Here is a 15,969-nt window from a genome sequence, read left to right on the forward strand (position 1 = left end):
GGGGCTCCCCTATTAAGCCGTCCCATCGCCCTCCCCAGCACCGGCAGTCCAGGTATCCAGTCCAGGTGGGGAGAGAGAGCCAGTGAGCCATGGCTACAGTGTGCATAGGTGTGTGCACGGGCACACCCATACTTTGCATCCTCTCCCCCCAACAAATACAGCAGTCAAACGACACCTATGGGGTTTAGCTCAGAATTTTTCACCCCCTGAGCGATGTAGCTGGGTCAACCTAGCTTTTTAGTGTAGACCTGGCCTTAGTGTTTAAACTCCTAACCTTAGCATGACAGTACTACAAGATTTTGTATTTTAATAAGAGTATCTCTGCTTACTTTTTCTTTGTGAATAATGGCAATGTTGTAATGGCATTCTAAGCCCCATACATGGAAAAAATTAGCCCTGTTTTGTCTTTAACAGAATCTGTGTGACTTGCATTCTTTAACAACTGTGGACCTGTAGTACTCTCAAGAGAGAAGCAACCTTTTTCATGCAGCCACTTAACTGTAAATAGCAAGATAGGATTCTGGATACTTGCGAGTCTATTGCCACTTGATTGTACTTTCTTTTTTACATCATCACAGCCCTTTGAAAGAGTAACAGCCTTTTATTTACTATTGAGCCATGCCTTATTCTCCATGCTGGATAGAGTATACAATGTGGAGAGCTGAAAGTTCTAATCCAGTAGTGATATAGTGCTTTTAGCTTAGCCCTCCATAGTCATTTATATTGAAAATGCATTGAAATGTCAACTGCATGGAGCACATACTGGCATCACCAAACATAAGAATCATTGACCTCAGTGACTCCTTGATATAAGTGTATAGCAGAGAAACCATTGTGGGCTTTGGTTTGGTTTTTTTCCCAATATGTGGTGCTGCTGTTGAACTAACAGCATTGTCTTGACTTACTGCAATGTACAGTTCGATTGGTGAAATTAAAAGCAATGCCTGTGAGTCAAAAGACTTGTCACTGTCAACTTTGCCACTGGTTCTTAATGGAAACTTGAACAAGTCACTTCACTTTTCTGGTTCCTTAGTTTCCCCATCTGAAGAATGGACATAATGAGGTTATTTATCTGCCTTTGTAAAATGTTTCAAGAATTTCAGATGAAAGGCCTTATATCATCTATACAGTCAAAGCAGAGATAAGCCTAAGGTACAAAATTCAGATCTGGTTCTAGATGTGAACTTTTCCCAAGTTTGAAGGTATTCTGGATCCAGAATTTTGTTTCTGGACTTCATACTGATAAAGACAGCTTTGAAGTTAGGATCTGGATTAGAATTCTCACAAAGATCAGGATTATTTTAGATACCTGATTTTGGTTCACGCTCATCTTTAGCACAATATACACCTCTACCTCAATATAAGGCGACCCAATATAAGATGAATTCAGATATAATGCGGTAAAGCAGCGGTCCGGGGCGGCCGGGCTGCGCACTCCAGTGGATCAAATCAAGTTTGATATATCGAAGTTTCACCTATAACACGGTAAGATTTTTTGGCTCCCGAGGACAGCATTATATTGAGGTAGAGGTGTAGTGGAATCTCTATATAAAGCACTTTTTCATATGTCTCTGATGCTATGATGTTCTATTAAATATCTGCAACTATGACTAACATGTCATAGAGATAAAGGATTGTGTTATGGTTTTAAAAAATGTAATTAAAATAGAATATCTTTAATCCTAGTCCTGTGATCTTTATCAATCACGTGTGTTTTTTTTTAACTGCCTTTCAGCAACCCAGTGTAAACATGGTGCAGTGTATGATACTTGTGGCCCTGGATGTGTCAAAACATGTGACAACTGGAATGAGATCGGTCCATGCAATAAGCCATGTGTTGCAGGTTGCCACTGTCCAGCAAACTTAGTTCATCACAAAGGAAGATGCATCAAGCCAGTCCTCTGTCCACAACGGTGACGTTAGTTCTATTTCCAAAGACTATAATGTTGGTATCTTTGATACCTTTGAAGCTCACAGCCAATGAAGGACTGCACTGTTTGTATGCAGATTCTGCAAAGTATACATATACTCAATGTTTGTGTATATATGTGTGTGTGTGTATATGTATATTTATGTGTCTATATATATACACACACAGGCACATATATACATTTATTTATATATACACACACAAATGTACATACATTTATTTATATATAAATGTATACTGTGTGTGTGTAAATACACATCTGTACACCAAATATAAATACAACATATATATACACACACACACACACACACAGAGAAATATACATCATTTATGTAAACAATAGAAGGATGAATTATTTTATGTATATTTTTTGCTATAAACTTTATGTATTATTTGTAGGATCCTAATCTGTAAGCCATTTGAGTCATCGTACAAATAAAACAAGTGTTTTTAATACAATACAGTGGCATGAAAACATTGGGTGACTTTGCCATTGCATAAACTTGTAGTTTCCAAGGAAATTTTTCTAGGGCCATAGCATTGCCAAACTGGATTATCTTCAACAGAGAACCTGGATTTACAATTGTACAGTTTTCAGAAGATTTACAGTTCTTCTCTGGAAATTTATCTAGGAATATTTCATGTGTACCTCAGAGCTGTCTAGTGATTGGTGACAGTGTTTAATGGTGCAGAGAAAGCTAAGAATTGGATTTTATGCTTAATTGAATCACTGTATAAAATGACTTCCAAAACTGGATTGGCCAACTGCCAATAAAGAGAGATTTGTTTTTGGAACAGAACCAAAGAATCAATGGCCAGATTCTCAAGTGTGTTCAACATGCAGCAACTCCCATTGAAAAACTGACCTCTTATCATTTAATAGATTAAATATCCTATATGTGTTGTTATATTTGGCATTAACTGGGAATGACCAGTAAAGAACCAAGGAAAAAAACTTTAGCCCCCTTACCATGTTTTAAGCCACTGGTTTTGTTTCATGCATTCTTAGAAATATTACTGGATAAACAAAACGTAAATATTGTGAAGTAAGATGCAATATAATTTTGCTGCAGCTTGATACTTAAAATAACCTTGGCTCCCTTTTTTAGTAACGCATTTCATTGGTCAGCATGTTTAGAACTCAAAGGCAAATTCTCCTAAAGAACAGTGTAGAAAATGTTAAATGATAAATGCCGGCAGCTACCAATTTCATCTATCTTCATGAACTAAGGGTATGTCTTCACTACCAGCTGGATCAGTGGGCAGCGATTGATCCATCAGGGATCGATTTATCGCATCTAATCTAGACCAGTGGGGATCAACTTATCACATCTAGTCAAGACATGATAAATCGATCCCCGAGCGCTCTCCTATTGACACCTGTACTCCAGCTCAGTGAGAGATGCAGGCAGAGTTGACAGGGGAGTGGCAGCAGTCGACTCACCATAGTGATTAAGTTTTACGGGCAAAAAAGATTTATGGAAAGCAAATTTCATAGTCACACATACAAGTATTTGTGGAAAACCAAACTGTAAATGTGCAAGTGCTCATCCAATCAGGACACAGAAACAATACTGTGTAACTTATCTAACCAATCACACATTGTAGCAATGCTGCTGAAATTCAGAATGTTTGCAATCAGTCCATAGAGTAAAAAGATGAAATGATAGTTGCTAACAAATTTCAAATATCAATTAAATCTGAGGAAATAGCAATCTGTTTGGGCTGTTCCATGGTGGGGCTGGGAGTGGGGCTAAATCTATTGAACATGTTACTTGCCGTGCTCTAGTATTGTTTTTTTTTTTTAATTTTTACATATCCATCAATAAAACGTACTTAAAAATGAGCAAAGGTTAAGAAGAACACACACAAACTGCTCATGGTGAATACTGTGCAGCTCCTGAGATTTTTCGCCAGGTTTTTGTTCTGAATGATCATGATGAATGAAAGGTTAAGAGACATGTCCTCAGTTGCTATATGTCAGTATAGCTCTGCTGGTAAATAAAGCTAGGCCTATTTACTCCAGATGAAGCCTAGGTGTGGCCCAAAGTTTCTGTGAAAAAACAAACTCTTAGGCTCGACTCTTTCAGTCTGGACCCTGACCTGGGTATCAGCTCAGATACATCGTAGCTTAGCTTTGCTTTGTTATAGCTTCCTGGGGCTGTAGGGTACCAAGGATTCCTTTGCCTAACACTCAAGGGAATGGTAAGGCTGCACTCTGCCCTGCTCATGGGGGGAAAGAGGCTGCCTTCTCCTCCCCTGAGACCAGTGCATGACTGGACAGAGTATCACTGTTAAGGTTCTATTCAGCAGAAATTCCACATGAACATCTGTAATGCCTTGCACCCAGCTGAGGAATTCAGCATAAATATCAGCTGGGAATGCAGAAGCTATTTGCCTTTCCCCTTTCTCCCAAAATATTATAGGGCTGTAGTCTTGACTCGCTTGAAGTCAATAGCAGAACTCCTATTAATTTCACTGGAGCAAGGATTTCATCACAGACGCCTCCCTAATAGAGCTACTCAGAGGTGCTGAATTCATTTTACTTCTGCCATCCTTCCACTGTGAAATATTAATCCTGGTACACTAGAGCTGGAAACTTCTGGTATATGGCTGTAGATATTATTTTTGTAATTTGCAAAACAGATCTAGCTTTAATATGCCATGATGATAGTGTATTTTTAACCATTGGCTCAGGAGCAATGTACTGGTTGCTGTTTTGATATTCTTGGATGGAAATCGTACTCTGATGCCTGCATCAAGTTTGTGCATTAAAACGTTGATATTGCTTATGCCTATCTGTTAGTGTGACTTTGTGCAAATTCAAAGGGTGATGGATGTTTCAAAAGAGCAGAGGTTCTAACCAAACAGTGGTCTAAAAGAAAAGCCCATAGAAAGGCACTGTAGTCCAATGGGTGAAATAGAGGACTGGGAATTAAGAGACTGGAGTTATATTTTTAGCTCTGCTACTAATTTGTGTGACCATTTAGCAAATCATTTAATATCTGTGCCTCCATTTCCAGCTCAAGAAAATGGAATTGATATTTACCCATCTTTGTAAAGTGCTTTGAGGTAAATTGATTAAAAACATAAATATAATATAAGTTGGTCGAATTCAGAGTGTTATTTTACCAGCATATGAAGATCTGCCTTGGGTTGAAGCAATCCCAAATTTTTGCCATTGCCTTTATTCCAAAGGGTCTCAATTTATTGACAAATTTGAAGACAAAATATATTAGTATCATTGTATTTTCTTTCTGCTCTTCTTTTATCTAATTGCTGTCATTGGTGGGAGTTGTGAACCATGGAGAGGTAATACTATTCAAAATAAATAATTTGGGTATATCACACACCTCTGTAGATGCTTCTGTATTTCCTGGAAGGTCTTTCTCATGGAAAAAAAAGTTATGAATCTGCTAAAAGTGAAAAGATGGAAATGAGAGGGTTCCTAATATCCTACCCACATGTAGCTGTTTCCCTGCAGGAGATGAGACACTTCCAGCAGCAACCCTAGAAGATATAACTTGCTTCTCTGGTGCAGGAGAAGTACAAACACTGGAGAGCACCAGCTGGCCTCTCACTGACAACACTTTACTGTTATTAAAATGGACTTTGAGTGCCTAGATAGAAACCTTCTATTTGCCCTTCTTCAAAGTATGCTTGGGGGTCCATTGCATTGCATCACAGAACAATGACAGAGGAATGTGACAGAACTATGTAGAGCCAGAAGAGTAGAAGGGTCAGATTTAAGCAACAGAATTTGGCAATGCAGTGGTAAGATAGTCAAGCCTTGGGAGCTCCTTGCAGCCTTATTAGTCTCAGACAACCCTTACCTAAGGACATATTTTTGAAAAAGTCTCTACATTTGGGAGAGGAGTTCTTTACATGGACACAGAGTTAGGACACATCTCCTGTGTTCCCTGATTCCACTATTTCAAGAAGCTTTGCGTTGAGAGAAGAATGCCTCAGAGGGTATGCAAGGTAAGCCCATGCTGGAGCCCTGGCTCAAGGCTGACCCCTCTTATGGCTACACTGCAATTGCGTTAACCCAGGGCTCAGACCCAGGGCCCCAGGACCCTGCAGGGCTGGAGGGTCCAAACTTGAGTCAAGCTGGGAGTCAGAGTTCAAGCCCTGTTGCTTTGTAGTGTAGCTACAGCCTGCTTGACTCAGGTCCTGAGAGTCATCCAGAAGTATCCCACAATTCCATGTGATAACTTTCCTTAGTCCTGTCTATCCCAACAATCTGGTTAAAAAGACAATGTAGATGCTCAAGCCCAGGGTTCCCTAACATGGATCAGATTATTTTAGTCCTACTAACACTGGGTTTACATTGCAGTGTAGACATACCCAGAGAGACAGTCTCCTGTGCAATTTTTTTTTCTGGAAAAATGCATACACCTGTATGGACACTACACAATGCTTTTGTTCTCATCTTCCTGTCCCTAGTCAGTGAAGATAGTTGTACATATTAGGAATTTCTAGTGCCTTTGTCACTGTAGAATATGAGCTCCAAATAGCATATTTAAGAATTGCATAGAATTATCCATAGTAGACTGTAAAATCCAGACCTTATCTGGGTGCCTGAAATGTCCTTGACTGTGTTCAGAAGGGGGTGCAATAACATAAGGCACTGAGAGAGGCAGCAGAGCAAACTGAAGCGAGGGGCAGAAAAGTGTGAAAAAAAAGAACCTAATAATTGTAATCAAAGAATTTTCCTCATCAAGGTTACACTGTCATTCTCAGAGAATGTGTTAAATTCAGATCTGAACATGTGATTTCCTCCTCCATAAATGATAAGTGACATACTTATGTTCTGCTGTGAGCTGGGTTGGGGTTGTGACCAAACATAGGAATGAGATCTGAAGCTAGGAAAAGGTTTTTATTTCTTGGATCAGGATTAGGCATACGCCTGCAGAATTCAAAGAGGGCTGCCTGGTGCTCCCACTATATAACAAGCATGTTTTGGTTCTCTGTGGGATATATATTTTAAAGAACATAAAACAATTCTCAAGCGTACAACAGTGAAGAAAGGGTTGCAATTGTTCAATTATAATTAGTACTAGACTTTTCCCCCCCTATATTAAGAGCTCACAAGTTTTCAGCAACGCAGATCTTACTTTGCAGTTTACATTGTACATAAAGCTGCATTTTAAAAATTGTAAGAGATTTTAAGCGTGGAATTATCAATCTGCATAGTCATTCATTTGTTTTTAAAAAAATTATTATGGTTTATGCAGATCCATGTGAAGGGGATCGGTGACTTTCAGGGAGAAAAGGGGTCAATATCTAAAGAATATTTTATGGATTGGTATGATTTACTATGTCCCCATTTGATTGGATATCGTTCCAGCAACATCAGTATAATTTCTTTTTTTGCACGTCCAAGCGAAATTATTGGAATATAAGAATTGCTAAACTTGACAAGCCAATGATATATTCCAGTGATAGATAGTACCATATTTCAGAAAAAGGTGTGTGAAACCTCAGGATGGACACCCTAACTCCAGGTAAGTAGTTGGTATTTTAAGGACCCAATCCTATAAAGCACATTTAAGGATGCTCAATTTTGAGCATATAAGTAATCCCATTGATGCCAATCTGGATCAGGGCCAGAGTGTTCAGCACCTGGCAGGATCGAGTCCTAAACTCTTGGGCTCAATAATACTATGATAGTTTGGTATAGGGTTACCAGATAGTAACTGTGAAAAAAATGGAATGGGGTCAGAAGTTATAGGTGCCTATATAAGAAAAAGTCCCAAAGAATGGGACTGTCCCTTTAAAAATGGGACATCTGGTCACCCTAGCTTGGTGTCTCATTATTAATTCTATAATGAGAGCTTTTATAGGAGCATGCCACTGAGACCTGCTAGAGTATTACAGCTCTGCTTGTGTTTTCTAGCATTAGTTGGCACTAAAGTTTTAAAGGGTTGGAAAGATTGCACCTGATGATTTTGTGCTTGAAGGTTTCAGACTGCCTAATTTCCAGCTTTATTTTTGTACTTTTCGCTGATGAAAAGTGAAAATATAGTGGGCCTGATTCTGCTCTTGCATGGGTGTAAATCAGGAATAACTTCAGTGAAGTCACTGTAATTACACCAGTGTAAAACTGGTTTGAGGTGAGAATAACGCTACCATGGCTCTAGTGGAGGACTATCCAGGTCTTTGTAGTAGTGCAAGTAATCCACACTACTGACCTGACTGCTATAAACTGAATGTCTTTTAAGAAATCACTTGGCTTATTAAGGATAACTGGCTTTGGCTTTGTGATGCGGCATGGCCGCGGTTTGTCCCGCAGTGGGGCTGTGGGATATCCCACCGCCTCGCTGTTAGTAGCCTTAAGCCCGGGCCCTGGTCAGGGCGGGGCAACAATCAACGTGAGTCACTACGCTCAGGCCTGTGAGCAGGGCGGAGCAGCGAGCACAGTAAATCAAGAGGCTCAGGCCCTTAGGCAGGGCTGAGCAGTAATAGTTCTAGGCCTGGCCCTTAGGACAAGGCAGGGCAGCAAACACAGCAAGTCAATGGGCTCAGGTTTCGGCCTCCTCAGGCCAGGGAAAGGGAGGAGTCTTCCACCCTGGAGGAGCGGCAGGGGGGACGCAGGTCCTCCCACTCCACTGTGTCCCTAGCAGCGACGAGGAGTCACTGCTGTCAGTGGGGATCCTGGCCGCAACACACTGACATTGGTTCTGGCAGTGCTGCAGCCAGACTGGGGTCGGCTACCCCCGGGCAACTTCCATTCTCCCCCTCATCAAGTACCTGAGTTGTCACAGTGTCAGCAGAGGGGTCGAGCACCATCGGTTCTTAGGGGTAAGAGTCCATGGGTGAGCTCAGCGGGTCCTCGGGGTAGCGGGCAAGCGGCAGGCTCGGCTCCTCCTTGGGGTAGTGGGCAAGTGGCAGGCTCGGCTCCTCCTTGGGGTAGTAGGCAAGCGGGGTAGGCTTGACCAGTCCTCCTCGGGGTAACGAGCTAGGGGTAGGCTCGGCCAGGCCTCCCCGGGGTAGTGAGCAAGGGATAGGCTTGGCCGGCTGGGTGCAACATCAGGCCGGCCACGACCTTCTGCTGGCTCCCCAGTGGGAGCTCGGTCACAGACATCTGGTGTCTCTGGGGGCCCACTGAGCTCCGCCGGTGAGCTTTTGTGCTTCCGGGTCTGCCCGTGACCTCTGAGGGGCAGGCGCAGGCCCCAGTGGCCCCGCCCACAGCAGGGTTGGGAAAGGTTTCTACCGCAGCGGGGCTGTGGGATATCCCACTGCCTCGCTACAGGCTTCTTGCCAAGACTGTACCTCTGGTACTGTTCTATTGGAATAAAAATCTCTCCTAATCCAACTCAGTGTATAGTTTGTTACCATCATTCTTGTTGTGGCTGAATTCCTATGTGTGAGTGAAAGAATGAAAAAAATATTTTGAAAGCAATTTGCTATATTTAACCTATTTTCATGAAAATGAAATGGGACCTCAATGAATATAATAAGGAAGAAATAAGTGATGTGTGTTACTTTAAGAAGGAAGGAGGATTTTTGAAACAGGAAATTAATTGTTTTCATTTAGTTCCAGTATTAATCATCTTCATCGCCCTGATCCAATGCCCATGAAAGCCAATGGAAATATTCCCATTGACCTCAATGAATGCTGGCCCAGACCCTAAATGGATGTATAGTAGTGCAGACGTACTGTTAAAACGTCACACTATTGGGGAAAAAGGGTGAAGCAAAAAAATGGGTGTAGAAGAGAAAGTGTCTCCTCATATGAAGGGTTTTGGCTGCAGGTTAAGATCCCTAAGGGACTTTGGCACCTAAATATACTTGAGAATCTGAGCCTAAGTGCATATGAGAATCTAAACTCCACCAAAGTGAACTTTGGTCCTGATTCTCCTGGCACTTACACAGATATACATGAGGAGTCATTCCACAGGAGGCCACGGAATTACATTGGTGTCAAATCCGGAGACTGAAGCTCTTTCTGTCTCTCTGTTGGTTTAGAGTAACTGTTTATTACACTGAGAGTGGCTAACAGAGAAAATGGAAGGAAAATTACAGTGTGTATCATACATCTTAGATGTCTGAAGCCATCAATGTATATATTGGTTATTTGAAATATTTTATATGCAGTTTAAGGTTAATGCCCAATAATGTAAAACATCCCAGAATAGTGTTATTTGACAATTGCATGTTCTAAGTCTCTTATTTTTCTTTTTCTAGAATTTTAGTGGTATCTCCTGAGGTTCATATAAAATATATTTAAAATTCTACTAAATCTCCTTCTACAGTTAGTCGGAATTTATGTATCTGTTGAATTCTATGTGATTGTGCAGATTAATGTACCTGAGATGTTACTGTACAGTTTTCAAATGTAACTTGACATTAGTTCTAAGGCTTGTTTTTAAGTGTCTACGCAGTTTTGGCAGAATATTGTACTAATGTAATTTTGTAAGAACAGGATTATGAGAGTATGTTTGCAAAAACTTTATTTATTCCCTTATAAATATCATATTTATTATCTTTACACTGATAAAAATTGTTGCTTGATTATTTCATACCTACCACCTACACCAGCTTTTCCTATTTGTCTCCATAAAGGCCCTGATTCAGCAAAAACGACATCCCCCAAGCAACGAATGATACTATTTTCCATCAAGGATTTACGAGAAATTCTGATATATCTGTGATGAGGTTTATGTATCCATCCCCCGTGAGAGGAGAAGACAGCGTGATCCACTGGTTCAAACACTGGATTGGGAGTTGGGAGCTCAGGGTCCTATTCAAAGCTCTGTTATCGAACTGCTTGGATTAAGTCACTCTACCCTTCTGTGCCTCCGTTTCCCTATCTGCAAAATGGGGAATAATTACACTTTTGTAAAGTGCTTTGAGATCAAGGAATGAGAAGTCTTATATGGACATGATCTAAATCTCATTGAAGTCAATGAAAAGATTTATTGACTTTAGTGGGCTTTTGGATTAGGGCCTGTTATCGCTATGTTTTCTTTAAAAAGAAGGGAAAATACTTGCCCTGTCCCAAAGGGAGTGTAGGAGTCATAAGTCTTGAAGGCAAAAGCTGACAGCTGACTCTCATTAGGGAAGCAGGCCTTTGAAAGGAAACATTATGAAAGGAACAGACTCCACCTGCAGTACGAGGGACTTTACCTACAGGGTTTAAGGCTGGATGGCATAGAACGGGTTGGCAACCTCTGGCATGCAGCTTGCCAGGGTAAGTACCCTGGTGGGCCGGGCCAGTTTGTTTACCTGCCACGTTGGCAGATTCAGCTGATTGCAGCTCCCACTCAGCGCGGTTTGCTGTCCCAGGCCAATGGAGGCTGCGGGAAGTGGCGCAGGCCAAGGGATGTGCTGGCCACAGCTTCCCGCAGCCCCCATTGGCCTGGAGCGGCGAACCACGGCCAATGGGAGCATCAATCCGCCAAATCTGCCGACACAGCAGGTAAACAAAGTGGCCTGGCCCACCAGGGTGCTTACCCTGGTGAGCCGCGTGCCAGAGGTTGCCAACCCCTGGCATAGAAGGTAAGAGACTCACCACTTCGAACTCATGTGACTGTTGGTATAGCATGTCCTGTAGATTTAAGGACGTTTGTTATTAGATAAAACCTCCAGAGAGTTTGGAATCATTGTGTCATGCCTAGCATTGGATAAGCCCCAGTACCATGTTGAGGCTGCTTCAATATCCTATGAAATATTTTGTATGTTATGGAGGAGCTTGGATTATGTTACCGTATCTTATTTTCTCCTTTATCTGCTATTGTATCTAAAAAACTCTGTTAAAATTTTTTTAAGGCTTCAAAATCAGGTTCTCAGATTTGGGAAATGCAGCCATAATTTGCCCCCCTAGTGAGTAGTCATTATGCTGGTACACTTTTTAACTGCATGATCACTTCCTTCCCCATTGTCTCCTCCCCCACCTCAGAATCCCTGCCTCATTCAGCAAATGAATTATTCAATATTCCTTTTTATCTTTGTTCAGTGTGTTTGGTCCCTGCCCTGAATACAGATTAATTTCCCCTGGGTGTTTCTGTGGCTCTCAATGGTACCTGATGGCTTCACAAACAGTAATGAATTCATCTTCACAACACTCCTTTGTTGTGATATTATTTCTATTTTACAGCTGGGGTGCTAAGGCATGGTGCGATTAAGGCCAAAATTGTCAGGAGTGTCTGATTTTGGGGGCTCATGGTAGGCTCAGGGGGCTCATGGTAGGCTTCCACAAAATGAGGACGACCCACTTGATTGCCACCTGTGAACATTTTGGTTTAAATGACTTACTCAGCATCACACAGTGATTCTGTGGGCAGAGGCAGAGATAGAATCCAGGTGTGCAGGGCCACATTCAACTGCCTTAGCCATGAGACCCTCCTTTCTCTTCCAGCAAGCCACTGCCTCATTCATGACACACCTTTCAACTTCTGCACAAATGAGGCAGGGTTCTACAGACAACAGCTTCCTCTTTTGCACAACCCTCATACATTCCCAGAGCAGATGCATTCAGTGCACTCAATTCACGATCAGTCTTGGAAACTAGGGGACAAGAAGGAGCAATTCACTGGCAAAGCCAATGTGGGCAGGGGAGGAGGCAGGTGATCCAGAAGTGGCAACTGGGCTCCCTACTGACTTCTAGTTCCTGCCATACACCAGGCTCCAGCTCTGCTGCCTGGTTCACTTTACAGGACCCCATGCTGAACCTGGCTTAATGGTCCCAGTTCTAGTCCCATCCAACCCAGCCCCATTTCCTCTATCTGAGAAGAACCTCGTGGAGGCAGGCTGGAGAGCTTCACAGGGAGCAGGTTAGCCTTCTGGGGGATGTCTAGAAATAAGGCCTGAAAGAAACAGGGAGGTTCTTGGGAGAAACTGCCAGGGCCCCTGGAGAGGGGAGGCAGTGGCGTAACCTGCTAGGAAGAATGACCTCCAGGAAAAAGCCCTCTGAGGCAGCATTGAGTCAGTGGAGCAAAGAAGGAACTCTGCAGTGCCCAGGAGTAGGGGTGAAGAACAGGGACCTTCAATGGAGCCCAAGAGAGGTGGACAGAATGTTTGTTTGGATGACTATCTGGATTTCTTAGTTGGACTTTGTTAGCCTGGAAGGGGACAGAACTGAAAGGAGGTGACTTGGCTGGAGGGTATAGCCAAAATAGACTATCAAAGGGCCAAAGAAGAAGTCAACAGGGAGTGCTAGATATAAAGACCCCTGCAATGCCACACTCTGACACGAAGAATTGCTGTGGTGGTGAGCGGAACCTCTTACATAGGGCAGATAATTTGCCTTTAAAAAGAGCATCTGTTTGTTTTTATGGTTCTTTTCTTGCCAGCCAGTGTGTGGTGTCTATATTGAGTAAAAAGATTGGCCTTTTAACTGTTCTTTGTGTGTACTGTATTTATTCTTGAAATTATTAGGTCACTCAGACTAATAAATATGTATAATTGGTTTTATTTTTCTGAAGCACCTACAATTCCTAGTCAATAGGAATTGTATACGACTGTGACTACTCATTTTTTTTTTGACAATAAGCCAGGCCAGCAGGGTTGTAAGAAAGATCTTTATTAAGCATGCTGATAGGCGAGTCTTATGTGCTTAGACTTTAGAATCTGTATGCTAGCAGCTTGGCTTCCGCTTGTATTCCTGAATCCTGGTGTCACACCAAATTAGATCCCTCCTGAAAGCTGGCCCATGTTCTCCAGTTCTTTTAGTCACATTGCACTCAGAAATGCTGGGCTTGGTTTTCAGAGGTACTGATATTTATCTCTTGTCTTCTGCAGCACCACATGGAATCATGTAGCATTGCTTCCTTCTGTCAGTGCACCAAGGCTATCCATTCCCATTCATTTAGATGTCTTTCTTTTTCTGTCTTTCTTTTATTTAAACGAATAATGTAATACCAAAAAAGGATTGTATAAATATATTACACTTTCAAGATGTCCAAGGAATGTATTGGATAGTATGAAGGAGACTTTAAATTATTTTATTTTAAATTAATAAAACACATGGTATAGAACGTGAAGATTATGGTAACTTGGATTTTTAATCATTATTTGTTACTTTCCATCACTGTTTCGTATATACAAGTGCCATCTAGCGTACTCTTCTGAAATACCAAATGAAGGTCTCTGAACTCAATGGGACCAGTCTGCATAAAGGAACACAACATGTGTAAGTGTGTGCAAGCTCAGGGCCTAACCATGGACCTTCCAAAACACCATCTTGTGTGCTAGGTCAGTTTGCTGTTTGTTGCTATCATCAACCTTTAGGAAGAAATTAATCCATAGGGATTCTTTGCTGCTTTTACAGATCCAGACTAACATGGCTACCCCTCTGATACTTCCATAGGGAGTATGGAAGTGCATCTGACGAAGTGGGTATTCACCCACGAAAGCTCATGCTCCAAAATGTCTGTTAGTCTATAAGGTGCCACAGGATTCTTTGCTGCTTTTCCACAGGGAGAGTGTATCTCCTCTAATTTTGCTTGTTCCTCCAAGCAAATCAAGGTTAACTAGTATTATCCCTGGAGCCCCCGATAAGTAGATGATGGGTCATGCATTGAAAATGCAAATAAATGATGCACACCAACTCATTCAAGCCATATAGCTAAGCAGTTTCAAATATCAGTTCCATTTTACTTCACTAAATTAACTGGAAGCAATATGGCTGATGCCTGGGTGTACATAGAGCCCCTTCTGGATTGTGGGTGGAGGTGTCTTTGGTACACAACGAGTGGATCACATTCTTACACAATCACTTTCCTTTCTCTGATTCCCATTAGCAAGTTAAGGATGGAGCTGCAATTTTGAGAGATTATTTACATTCAACAAGGTCAAAAACTTGAGATACATCTTAAGATACAGCAGCTGCCATTACATGTTAACATATGTTACCTTGAGCCAGAGCCAAAAGAATGTTGTTAGGAAAAGCAGTGAGTTGGATTGTTAATGAGACTTTAATGACACTTTTAGTTTTCGTGCAAGTGTTATTGATTCTGTTTTAAAAATGAAAGTTCCTTGGCATTTTTAACTGAATTTATCTTTATGAGAACTTACTACTGATGAAAGGAACCAAACTGACCATCTTGGAGAGAGAGAGAGAGATATTATCCACCACAGAATCTGAAGCAGCAATGGTAGCAGCGCGAGCATTCTCATGTATTCTTCTGCCATTGTGCCTCAACCCTGACCTGCGAGGATCACCTATTTCATTCGTGGTGAACTGCTTAGCAATGGGTCTCTCTGCAGCATCTGACACCATGATTGCTAGTTCTGATGGTGGTATTTGTGAAACAAAGACCTTCTCACGGACCCAGCAGCCTGATTCTCCTCTAGATTGTTAAATGCCAGTGAAATTCCATATTTTTAAACACTCTCTACATACACATTAGCTAGTCAGTAATACTCCAGTCTTAAGCATTCTTTAACTACAATAATAAAATCGGTGTTCCTTCTGAGTTATAGCAGTTTATCTGTTATTTAGGGCCAGATTCTGGTTCCTTATACAAGCGCTGAGAAAATGGGCTTTGCACAGAGGATCTCCCTAGGGATGATGATAGATGGAGCGCAAACACAGCTCCTGGGCAGTAGCAGCAGATGCTATCTCTTTCCTACCCTTATGCAGGACTATTGGGTTTGGGAAGCTCCTAAATATACAACTTGACAACAGAGAATAGATCAGTGATGACAGAAGCTTTAGTAGCCTCCTGCCAGTTTTTGTTTACAATGATATATGAGAGCCTCTAAATTTGAACCTGTAATTCTTCCATGTGAGATCACTTCGAGAAAGAAATGGCACCTGCATGCAGGTAACATAATCTTACCTGATTTACATGCACAAGTACTACTTGCATGAACAAATCTAGGGTCTGGTACTGTGGCAGGGTGGACTACGTCCGGAGGCCTTCTGCTTGAGGCCTCACGGCCCTGCATCACCCTGTCCCAGAGAAGAAGAGAGAAGTCTTCCAGGCAGCCTAAATGGCTGCAGAGGAGTGGCCAATTGTGGGGCTAATGGAGCAGCCAATCTGGGGCCAGAAGGGCCCTATATAAAATGAGCAGCAGAGCAAAGTTCAGTT

General features: G+C 41.9%; 1 protein-coding gene across 2 annotated transcripts in view; it reads left to right on the forward strand.

The window, feature by feature from the left end:
- BMPER (BMP binding endothelial regulator) overlaps window positions 1-10,321 on the forward strand; it is a 232,512-nt gene extending 222,191 nt beyond the window's left edge. For both annotated transcript variants that reach the window (XM_050937992.1, XM_050937993.1), the window contains one exon: window positions 1,736-10,321. In XM_050937992.1, coding sequence (XP_050793949.1) covers window positions 1,736-1,917 — 182 coding nt within the window. In that variant the 3' untranslated portion in view covers window positions 1,918-10,321. The remainder of the gene's footprint in view (window positions 1-1,735) is intronic.
- Window positions 10,322-15,969: the final 5,648 nt, after the last annotated feature.

This window comes from Gopherus flavomarginatus, chromosome 2, assembly GCF_025201925.1.
Source record: "Gopherus flavomarginatus isolate rGopFla2 chromosome 2, rGopFla2.mat.asm, whole genome shotgun sequence".
NCBI lineage: Eukaryota > Metazoa > Chordata > Testudines > Testudinidae > Gopherus > Gopherus flavomarginatus.